The sequence below is a fragment of the Platalea leucorodia genome (assembly GCF_965183815.1).
Source record: "Platalea leucorodia genome assembly, chromosome: 9".
Classification (NCBI taxonomy): Eukaryota; Metazoa; Chordata; class Aves; order Pelecaniformes; family Threskiornithidae; genus Platalea; species Platalea leucorodia.
Window position 1 is genome coordinate 35,575,448 of NC_138831.1, and position 12,537 is coordinate 35,587,984.

General features: G+C 41.2%; 1 protein-coding gene across 6 annotated transcripts in view; it reads right to left on the minus strand.

Moving 5' to 3' along the window:
* The window catches only part of RNF111 (ring finger protein 111), a 67,719-nt gene that overhangs the window by 46,112 nt on the left and 9,070 nt on the right, over positions 1–12,537 (minus strand). The window contains exons 1-3 of one of the 6 annotated variants that reach the window (XM_082321768.1): positions 11,627–11,890; positions 11,262–11,378; positions 111–1,003 (exon numbers count right to left, since the gene is read on the minus strand). In XM_082321768.1, coding sequence (XP_082177894.1) covers positions 111–984 — 874 coding nt within the window. In that variant the 5' untranslated portion in view covers positions 985–1,003; positions 11,262–11,378; positions 11,627–11,890. The other 5 variants (XM_082321767.1, XM_082321770.1, XM_082321769.1 and 2 more) reach the window with 5 other exon arrangements.

Here is a 12,537-nt window from a genome sequence, read left to right on the forward strand (position 1 = left end):
ATTACTTCTATAAACACACCAAAACAACTGCTCTAAAGCACTTATAAAAAAAGCATATTGTACATGATGAAAGCTCATTAATAAAAAGTACCTCAGGAATTCAGTTTTACCTGAAGGAACAGCTGTACTGTTCTGGTGGTTTTCACCAGGTGACACAAATAAGTCTTCCTCCCCTTCAGTAGACGAACTGGAAGAAGATTCACTACTGAGATCATTCTCACTGGAACTGCTAGAGCTGGGTAGTAAAGCATACTTTCTTCGAGCTAACACTTCCCGCTTTTTCCTCTGCATTAAAATGCGTTCTTTTTGGTTCTGTGTCCGCTGTGACGAACTCGTTTTCACAAATCTCTTCCTATATGGAAGCCTTCTTAAAGAACTGCTGTGAAAACAGGGCCTTTTCATTAATAAGCCAGGTACAGAGTCTGCCTCAGTCCGAGGCCACTTTTGTGACCTTGCGCTATGAGTTCTACTTGTAGTATTCAACACTTCCTGAGGATGCCTTACAGGAGCATCTTTTTCTTCATCAGATGTTACTGTGTCAGAGTCTCCAAAATGTAGGCTAGATGAAGGCGAAGAGATACAGTCACTAAAAGAAGAATCATTGTCTTCACTCTGTGTTTCTAGATGCTGTCTTAATCCTAAGATTCCTTGGTTTTCTTTATCAGGACAATTTTGAGTATACGAAGGACCAGCCTGCTGGCTCTTGCGTTTTTTTCGCACAATACTTTTGTCTTGGTCTGTACGGTTGCCATTCATGTCTTTCTGCTTTTGAGAATCACCACATAAGTGAGAGAACTCATTCCCTACTTTACTGGCAATCATCTCAACTTCTGCAGTGAAGCTTTTGGCTGCCCCAATAGGCTCAGGGTTCAAGAGGATCCCCTTCAGACTCTCCTGTCTCTTTGGTGCATCAGAAGAAACTTCACTCTTCATATCCGCTTTTAGAGTATAAACTATATTACATTCAGGAGTCCATTTAGACATGGAAAGTTTTAAGAAAGGCCTAGAAATAAAAACAGATATGTATCAAGAAAAAGAAGCATCAGATTTTTTGAGAGCAAAACTGAAATAAGAGAAAAGCCATTTACCACTAAGACTAACCCGCCAGTGGGAAAAGCAAAACAGCGGTAACTGAAATACAACTGTTTCATAATATTAAGAATACTGCTTGGTAATGTAGTTTTGAATTAAGACAGAACTCTTATAACTTGCATTGAAGGGAAGCTCTTGTAGTCAGTGAAAACATTATCACTTTCACAGAGCAAATATCAATGTATGTCGCCTGCAAAATGTACGGATGATGTCTGTTTCAGCAATGCTTAAACATGAGAATTTTACAGGTTACTGCTTGTATAGTTACATAAGTTTAAGCTAAATGGCTCCAATATTTAGCCATCAACTAAACTGCATGCTTAAATAAGGCCTACATCTTCCCCTATAGCTGTATATATGGATAGTAAATAACTTGAACGCAATACATGGTACAGTATGGTGACAATTGAGCTATAAAATCAGTTACTTAGAATTTACGGTTCTTTTCTGACATGAAAAGGAATAAAACAGGAGAGATTTTGAACCTTATTATTTTGGGGTAAAGTAATAGAAATCCATTTAACACCTAGAGTTTCTTTAAAAAAACATGACACATTAATAGTGTAGAGTAGCATACAAAGCTATTTTCAGTCCATGTACTTTTGACTCCATCCCACAACAGAAACTAAGCATATCATATCACACGTTCCCTTAATAGTTGGTATCAGGAAGGTTCCCCTCCTTGTCAAAATATTAGGCTGTCAACATATGACGATGCAACATTAGCCTCAAAGACTCTTTCAAAGAAAACCTTTTGTACTGGAAGACTACTGAGACACAGGCAACAATAACCTCAGTAATATATTCACCTTCAACCTGCTTCATCTGGCATCTCTGCCCTCTGTTTAAATTCTCAAAAGGAAGTGACAAAAGAATTTGGTTCCCACTGTGATAACCACTGAAGCACCCTTTACTGTAACTAATGTCACATTTTTGTGCCTCAGATGAATAAGGTTATAGCAGACATTTGACACTTGTTCTACTTAAGAAGTTAAATGCTCCCTCTTTTCTCCCTCCCTCACCACTTGTTTGAGGAACATCTCCTATGCTTTTCTAGAAGAAATGTTTACACACTGAGCCAGAATGTAGAGCTGACCAATCTGAAAAATAAATTTCCCAACCAGATCAGACACCAATCCAATTCATCACATAAGCACACAAACAGCTATACCTGGCTTCCAGCAGGCCGTGCTGAACTACCAGAAGGCTGCTTAAGAAAAATATGTGCAACTATACCTTATGTGGAAATGAGGCTCCTTAAGCAGCACAGCTGGAATATGCATGAAGCCACAAAAAAAGTCTAAGGTAGCAACAAGATCTATGGCAGGTTAAGTAGCATCACCTACTCAGGTCCATAATCTTCTGCCTGAACCTCCAAATTCTTCAAAACGCTAATGCTTTCTTACATCTGATGCTAATATTTAAAGCTCTTGCTTATTTCGTCATAGAACGAATCAAAACAAGATTGAGACTACAGAGCAGAGTCAAACCAACATTTCTTACATTGTTTCACAAACTGATGCTTTCACAAGCAGCTGTGAGCTAGTAGTTCCTAACAGACCCTGACTTATCTCAGTTTGCAACGGGTATAAACTGATGCATTATCCCAGGCAGCTTGTGTTCTCTTCACAGCCATAAGCAACTAATCTAATTCTTCAAGTGATGTAATCTGGAATAAAAATTTTGCACAAGGCATATATGCTGCAGGACTAACATCGAAAGAAGTCATAAGGTCACTGGATATTTCTGGAAATCAAGAATCTTGTGGATCCTAAAACCCCAGCTGAAAAAAGATCCATTTGAATGTTCTCACTGGAAATCCTACAAACGTTTATAACAATTACTGTTAAATGTGAGGCCTATACCCTGTGATAATTAAGAAAGCGTTGCTGCTTTCTACTGGAATTACAGCAGATAGGTATGTTTTACATCACTAAGTCAAAAGCTAACTGTATGCAAGCTGGACTAAACCTCCTCTTGTCAGTATATACAACAGGACAGGTCCTTTCACTTCATCAAAGCAGAATTCACAGTAGGAAACATTTCTTATTTTCAAGTGTTAAATGGAAGACTGTTGTATCCTGGACAATATATATATTTTTTATTGCAATAAGTTTTAGTGGAATGCACTACATAAGGCTACCCTCTTCTCTAGGACTGAAAAACAGAAGTTGAAAAATTGGGAAAAAACTTGGAATAAACATTAAGAGTGTAAGAAGTCTACGTAAGTAAACAAAGAAGCCTCTATTAAAGCTGTGAAATTCTATTATCTACCCTTCTCTGCTCCTGACAGCTCCTGAGGAAAATACCAGCCCTATATATGTACTTACCCTCACATATATCCACTGTCTTTCTTTGGAAAAATTAAGACCGAGACTTCCATTTTATAAAATTTCTAACAAGGACAGGAAATCAGAATTCAAACCTGTTATAAGCACACAGAGAACAAGCAGTACATAGTCTTTTTCTCATCCTCACAAGGCCACCTTTAAGGCAGTATTTTTGGTCCGTTATTTATGTACCACTGTTTTACAGAAATGCAACACATAGTTAATCTTTTCCACAGTCCAAAAGCAAGCCAACCCCTCCCACAATAACCCCATATTTCATCGCAAGTTTTTTTCGCAAATCCACGAAGTATTTCAGTTTGGGGGGAAAAAAGTTAATTTATTCAGAGAGCTTATTGTCTTCGAACACAGTCATAACTTACCATCATATACATGTCCAGCCTATACACAACAGTTTCCTGTCCTTTTAACATGATAAATTAAGGGGACAATTTTATTTAAGTCTGAGTTTTTCTTGAGAAACAAAAATCTAAACATCATCTCATTATGTGAGCACAATCAGGGGCTGGTTTACAAAGGACTCAGTTCTACTCATTGGAGTGCTTCTCCCCCCCCCATGTTTTATTGTTAAACTCCAGTGTGGAAATCTCTATCAGCATGAAAGTTCTGCATTCTGAATGCGATTATCTTTGTATTAGCTCTGTTTATTTTAGCACAGAGACCACTGTGCTGAAATATAAACAGAACTATTTAAGTCACAACAAAAAAATTAAAGCAAGAAAGTTTACACTTTGAGAAACCTCAAACTACTGTAAGATGACAAAAAAAACCCTAAATCACCACACAGTGAAAACCAGTGCACTTGAAACACTATTTACTAGCTTAGTTTTATTCCAACAGGAAGCCTAGATCTAATAGCCAGTTAACCGAGATTCAAACATTTTGCATAATTGCACTCTTACAACCATGGAAGAGTCTGCAGTAACTCAACTAAGTAATCAAGAACTCTTCATTTTTGCTAACCAATACAGAGCCTGACGGACTGCTTACTCATGGGAGAGCTGGCTTCCAATGAAGTTACACAACAGCTTAAACGTGAGTATATTTTTGAAGTGAGTGGCAGCAATCAACAATGGCAAACAATCCATTCTTTCACTATTTAGAACAGCTATTGCAAACCTTTGAACAACAATTTGACCAAAAAAGACAGAAGCTGGAAGAAGAGCTTACCATTTAACTACATTCCAATCCCTTGTAAGAATTTTCAGTGATTAGGCATAAGAAATACCCATACTACATGTAAGTCCAATGCTTTTACACAGAAGACAAAGTTTAAGAGGGACTACAAAAATATTATGCAAATAATTAAGACTTATTAGAATGAGATCATCTGCTGTTAAACATTTAGAAGATCCTACAAAATCTCCCTCTAATTAAAAATAGTCCTCAGAAAGCTTTGTCAAAAAGCAGCAAGATGCAGTAGGTAAGCTCAATCAGCATTAGCATTCCTCCTCCCTAATCAAAACATTTGCCTATTAACTTACAGAATCAAGACTTCGAGATGAAAAATGGGGTAGTATATTCTTTTAAGCCATTTTAAGTAAAGACTCAATGAAGAGCTGTTAAGACAGCTACCTGAAAACTATAAATAGTCATTCTAAGTTCCCATCTAAAGTGGATGACTCGATTCAGAATCATGAAGCGTACATGACTTTTATCCATTTGTGTCACAAATTAAAGACCTTTGCTATTAATCATGCCAAGACATACAGCAGTACAAGAAAATTCATGCAAACTGGGGAAGTCCCTCAAAATTGCTAAGTCAAAAAACAAGCTCAATGTTTGAGATCTTTAGAGCAGACAAGTTTATGATCACATATAAAAGCAGAACACATGTGAGTTATAAGATGGAGCAAAGTATTTTGTCATTAAGAATTAATTCCATTACTAGCAATCAAGAAGTATGATAGCAGTAAAGCACTATAGAACAGTGAAATGGCTCATTACACAACATTAACTCCATTTTTTTTGTGTAAACTTTGTTGACGAATACATGTAATCTAATATATCATTACTTTGAAAATGTATTTTCAGTTACATTTTAAAATATAGTCAACTCCCTTCACCATCAACAGTCTCCTTTTTAGGTGTCAAAAAGCACCTTGATCAATTCTTTCAAGCTTTGCTACAATAAATACACAGTGCTTTGACACGTGACCAGCCCACCACTTTGCAGAAAATGCTTATCTTGAAAGCACATGCTTCTTACATAACCCCAAATTACTGGTCTCTGTCCTGTTAGTGTAATAGACACACCTAAACCCAGCTAGCCAAATAGTTTATTCAGCAAATATCTAGACTTCTAGCCAACTTGATGAAAAGCGGTGAACAAAAAAGTTTCATTTACAAAGCAGTTAGTAGTCTATTGCCTCATTTTCCCAATCTTCAATTTCCAGCTCCTCCCTCATTACACACACAGTAATGTCGCCTTGTCTGATGCACTCTCCACCACTCAGACCCTAAACACACTTACAGGCCACTCAGGTATCCAGTAGGGTTGAGCCTAGAGGCCAGTGCAGACAAAAATTCCTCCCAGCACGACAGCTCTCAAGACTACCAAGAGCTTGACAGAACACATCGTTGTCATAATCTCAGAAAGAACACAGCAATTCCACTTCCATAAACATTCTGTGCTATCTTAGACCACTTATGTACCCAGCCCAAGTGCCCATATATAGAATGATATCAGGCAAGAGAATATTTAACGTTGTCTCAGAAAGGAAGTTTCTGTCAGTTGCATTTGTAGTTCCTTTATTCAGCCCTAACTCTTATTTTCTTTGCTGTTCACTGAATTAATGATTAACTGTTAAAATTCATTCCCTTCCATAATATGTGGCTTTTATCATATTTTACTTTTAACTTTATTTTTACTCTGACAAGCTAATACTGGTACTGTTACCTTCCTGAGAAAATCTCACTGTTGAGATCTGGTACACACAAAGAAATCTTACGGTGTGTATATACTGTTCCTACCACAGTACTTTTTTTGAACTGGCAAACATGGCTATCAAGAGCTCAAAGAACAGAACAGTGAATGAAAGCATCACACAAGCTGTATTTTGGAACACCAACAGTCATTTCTTGCCTCTCATTAAAAAGATATATTTTTATTCTTTTGGCAAGGCTCTTCCATCAGATGAATCAAGACACCAAGAAACAGGATAATGAAAAAGCTTGTAAAATTCATACAAGACCTTCAGCAAAAGAAGACCAAATTCTTCCCATGAAGACTGAATCTCAGTGCTATCATGCCCTGCTCCAACCAAAATAAAGAACTCAATGAGCAGCTCACAAAAAACACCCACTTCATACCCTAAAAGGGGCAGTCACGCCCTATTCATTTCAATCCTATCAAGCAGGGACAACCTGTACAATGCAGAGTAAGTAGCAAGAACACAAATATCCAATATTCAGTTCCACTATCAGCAAAACAAGGGCAATCAGATTTTGAAACCTTATTGCACTGTTCTTCACTCTTGGTTGTTCTTCATTTTCACCACTTCATGAGACAAACAGTGCTCGTTTAAAGCTTGTTTTACCTACTAAATTTTAGCATACCATATATTGGTCTTCTAATCTTTGCCAGAAAAGAAAGCAATTAATAGTTAAAAGATCTATGCATCTTTATAAAACAGCAACAATCATAAGGTAATCTGAAACTCTGTTATGTTTGCTTTGATATTATGTAGCATCAAACGCCATCTTTATTCACAGGACAATATGAAATACCGCTACAAAACACTCTCAATTTCCTTTGTTTGCTTTAATGCAGCCACAGTGATAACAGATACTCCAATTTTTGAATGACAAAATTACCTGAGAATTCTCTGAGCAGAATACTTTTGCCCTACAGAAAGGTACAGTATTTCAGAATAATATGCATAGTATTAGTTACTAACTGCATGATAATGTTCTGGAGACAGGTTCTTGCCCACCGTCTCCCAAAGACACTCCATTACATCCCGCCCAGACAGAAGAGTTCATCTGCGCTTTGCAGAGGGGTACTACAGTTACATGAGCCACAGCAACGCAGGCAGGCTTACTCACTCCTTGCAGCCAATTCTAGGAACCACCACTGGCTTGGAAAGTCTACTCTTGAAATGAAACAATGTTTTTTCAAGTACACTACTACTCTTACTAACCTTTGCAAAGCCACCTCAAAGATAAGTCAGACCACAGTAACTGTACTGTAAGGTACTGTAACCAACAGTATCCACCCTCTGGACCAGCAAAGTCTCCTGAATTTTTTCTCTGAAAAAAAAAAAATTCCTCTGAGACCTTCAAGGTTTGTTTCCTGATGCACAAGTCAATTCAGATCAGTAAAGCAATTACCTTGCAACAGAAATGTCAGGCCACCTATAGAATAGCTACAGAATGCCTCTGTTATGCCATGTTATCATCCACCTCTGAGACTTACCACCACTGTATTCTTATGGAGAGACTATTGAAAGTGTCTGTCACTCGCATCTTCTAACAGAATCCAGGCCAGGACAGCTAAAAACAGAAGAGCTCTTCCCTAGGACTGGATCTATGGCCTGGCTCCAGCTGGAATAGACAGAACCCACGGAGCATGCGCAGCTGGAAGCGCCTCAGCTAGATGAGTTGGCAGGCTAAGAGCAATTCCGCACAGAGTCCTACGAGCAACAAGTTAGTTCTCCCGCAATACACTATGAATCAGTCCAAGACCATAAGGCACCCATAGAAATCCTAGCACCAATCAAGCATCAGTAAAGCATTAGCATGCACATACCCACCTGGGCAAGGAATCTGTTTGCCTTTGCACAATGGATGCAAGCAGGTGGATTTGACAAACATGGTGTTCATAAGCACATTCTTCAGTCTAGACATTTCTTTGCTCTGTCCTAGGCTTAAACTCAGTAAGCTCCATTAACACTATGTAAATCATGGTTTTAAGACATAAGCATTATGATTTGGCAATCAGGAATGTTTTGGCTTCCGTGAACTCCAAGACAAACGTAACAGCAATGAACTGGGGAAAAAGGAGTTGTAGCTTTATAAAAGAATGACAAAATACACTTTTTTATTGGAGCTTAAGATCTTAACTAGGAATTCTGCTTCCAGAGACAGCTAGGGAAGTTCTGAGTTACACAGCCATCAAAAATAATTTAAAAATGTATTTCTTAGTCCTCCTGGCTGTTTTGACCTTTGAGGTATGCACAACTGTTCTTAATGCAGTGTCACTTTGCAAACACTTTTTTTATAAAGCTTTGAGGAGCAAAGTAAGGCATGATCTTTGCCACAACAGCTAACAAGAACCTTGCAGGTGAGAATTATGAAATTAACCATTAGGACAGTTTTATGCTGTTCTTCAGGAAACCTGTGAGAAGTAGGGGATTTTTCAGACACTAAACTGAGTAGATCTACCAGTTTAAGAGGGAAGGATAGTGCAGCAGAATTCTCCACTCTTCACCCAGTAGAGCCAAGTGGCAGTGAGCAAAAGCAAACATTTTACTTGACAGCAGCCAAGTATTAGGACTGCACATTATTGGCAAAAAAAAAGCCAAAAGGAAGTCTCTTGCTAGTAAAGTTGTGAACCAGCCATCTCAGATTTCACTTGATAAACACTTAATAAGGAAGACATCACTTTAATTCACAGTAGTTACTTTTCCAGATAGCATAAACGATATAAAATATATAAAACAGCAAAATAATCTTGTTAGCAAAATTTTGGGTTAGTGAAAGAAACACTTTCCTTTCTTCTTTCCCCTCTGCTCCATTAGGGGTCTCTGTTAGGCCTGACATCAGCCCACCAAGAAAAACACTAATCTAAACTTAAGCCTGAAGGAAGTTCACTAGTGTAACACTTCGGCTGCAGATACATTTTGCGTTTCTTTTAAGAGCACTGTAGACTTTGGAAGCAGCTGATCACTGTCACTTACACTGACAAGAGACTACAACTGGGAGTAATTATCCTATCCCTATGTTGTACATGTGTCCCATATGACATTACTTAATATACATGTTTCTAAATCTCCTCTCAACCTCACTGACATGCAAACAGCTAAAGCACTACCGATCTGGTGATAAAACTGCCCTAAAGGACGCTGCACATTAGTAAAGCTGTAGGGAAATCTTTATACAACATCTGCCTATGGCAAATCCATCTCTCTGTCCTATGCCCATTGTTTACATGTGAATTTAATCATCCCATTCCCCATGCCATCCCCCCTCATTTTTTTCCCCCATTTATTCAACTGCCTGACACCTAAGCCTCCGTAGTTCGTCAGCCAGGGAGGGGGGCTCTATTGCCTGTATCTTCTCAAAAGATTGTCCTCACCATTAGAGGAAATAAAAACAACTGAAATGAAAGATTCTTCATCTTGGAAAAAAAGCCTGTAACTGCTGTCAGCTAAATGTTATTGCAACATGGCCACCTCCACTGAAAGACAAGACTGTTATAACTGATCTGGTTACGTAGGTCTACAAAGTTATTAATTTAAAGAGAAAGTGCAAGTCACAGATATGTTAAGATACACTCTTCATACACTTTTACAAAAGCCACTGCTTCATAAAAGATACATTTCTGAAAGGTCAGAATGTTCCCATCCAGATTTTGAAAGGACACGTGAAATATGCATGAATACTAAGAGCTGTTGTTCACACCCAGGCTCCCAATACTAGACATAACCACAGCTGTAGCTGCCAGGGCTTCAACCATCAATAAAAATAAACAGATTTTATATATGTGAGATTTCAAGAGTTTTAAAATAGGAAGCTTGGTGTCCTATACACTTTTTTTAACTAAAGTTAAATGCGAAACGTGCACACAGCCTTTCCTGTCATATGAATTCAATAGATCATTTTATACTGTAGATGACAGCATAAGACAGGTGACCAGATGTTCGCTTTATCAAATGAACCAAGATCACGTCTTTCCCTATCAACCCTCGCACATCAGCAACAGTACAAAACTGAATTGGTGATAATCTTGGCTAACAAGTTTCATTTGTTGAGTGTTTTGGGGGTTTTTTCTGCCTCACGTAGTCCCTCTATCCAACAAAGAGAGGAGTAAAAACATTAAAATTGGTGGAAAACTACTCTGATAGCAAGGACTACAGGTATGTGAACTGTGAGAAGCTTTAATTTCTTTCTGAGAGTGACAAAATATTCCAATTCTTTACATATTAATTGTCCTCAAAAATGTTTCTACTAAGTATCCAGAATTAATCTCTCTTTGGAATTTTCCACTGGTTACAACAATGTAAGGCTTTATTTCACCACCTGAAAACCTAGTTTTCCTTTATTAGTTTATAATACAGATATTCCACCATGATAAACGCTACCTAGGTCTCCATGCCGAGCAGTCCATTCTTGTCTTTTTTGTCAAATATTAGTTTCTGAAGTAATCGCATTAAAATCAAATAAAGTTGGGCTATTACAGCAAGATCTTACCTCCTGCATTATATCTTCTTTTGGAGGAGCACCTGAGTATTAGGAAATAAGGGTATCATTTAATCAGCTAAAGCAATCAGGCCTTGCTTATGATTTCACAAAAACATTTCAAGCCATAAAAGAGCTTACTCAAACAACACAAAAATTCTACAAATGTACGCTCAGCCCTAATCACTGAAACACAGACACTTAAAAAAGTACGTAGATCCTTAACACCTGCTCATTTCAATAAGAGTTACAAACCTACGTGCCTCTGAAGATCCTGGCCTACATTTCTGAATGAACGTTGCTTCCTTGTTTATCAGACAAAAAACATCTGACAACGATTTTTTTTTAATATGGGTTAAGAAACAGAATACCAACTTTGCAAACAAAACAAATGACGTTATACCAAACCCTATTACGCACACAAATAAAACTCATTTCCGTAAGGGAAAATTTGTGACAAATTTTCAAGGAGACAAAACCCCAAAGAGTGCTGCGGCTTCCCGCAGTGAAGATACTGCTTTGTGCGTCAACGAGGCACTGGAAAAAAAAAAACAAAATCAGCGTGAAGTTCCCACCCGCCTAACTGCCCCCGCGCCCCGCCGGCAAGGGGCGGCGGCCCGCCCCGCCGCGGGCCGGTCACCGTTGCCGCCACCGGTGCGGGGCGGGGCTGGGGAGCGGAGCCCACCGCCCCCCTCCCGGCCCCGGCGGGCCCCACCCGCCAGGAGATAACGCCCCGCACGGCACGGTGCGGGGCAACACCACGGCGCCCGCCGCCCCCCCCGTACCTGAGACAGTAAGGCCGAGGGGGAAGAGGCGGGTGCCGCCGGCGCCCTGCTCAGGGCCGGAGGGGAGGAAGCGGCCCCGGCAGGCACCGTAGGGACCCCGCGTCGCTGCCTGGCGCGGCCCGGGAGGCCGCTGCCTCCTCCCCCTCCTCCTCGGCGGCGCCGCTGCCCCCCGGCCCGGCCGCAGCCGCCCGGGCCCCGCTGACACGCCGCGAGGCGGGCGACGTTTTGTTGTTGCGCAGCCCCCGCCGCCGCCGCCGCTCCCTCCCCAGACGCAGCGCGACACTCGGTGCTGCTTTACAGCAGTCCGCAAAGCGCAGTCGCGCCGGCTCGCGCCCCGCCTCCCGTCAGGCGCCGCTGCGGGGCCGCGCCCCCTGCTGGGCGGAAGCGGTGGCGCAGCGCGGGGCTCCCCTCGCCCCCGCGGGCCCGGGCCGGGACCCCGCCGCCCCCGGCACGGAGACGCCGCCGCCTTCAGCGCCTGCTTGCCCCGGAGAGCACAGCGAAGACCTGAGCAGCTCAGCGGGACGGCAGCAGGCAGCCGCCAGTGCCCTGGCCGCGGCCAGCCTCGCTCGGGGGCAGCGGCGCTGCTGCTGGTGCGTTCCTCCTGCTAGACCCTGCATACGAGCACCGGTGTTCTACTCGGGGGCGCCTCTTCCTTGCACCGCGGCGTCTGACGGCTGCGGCCGTCGGGAGCTGAACCCTGAGCTACCAGGCCTCGCCGCGGCGGCCACGGCCGCCTGCGCTAGATCGCTGCACCGGTCCTTGGCCGTCACCGGGCCTGGTGCTCGAAGCACTGCAGGAGCAGGACATCGTACTGCCCTTCTCGGAGCCGAACAACAGGTGCAGCTGCTAGGAAATGCAGGCAAATCACAGTGACTCTCTTTAGGAATAGGGATTTAATTTGCATTTGCTAC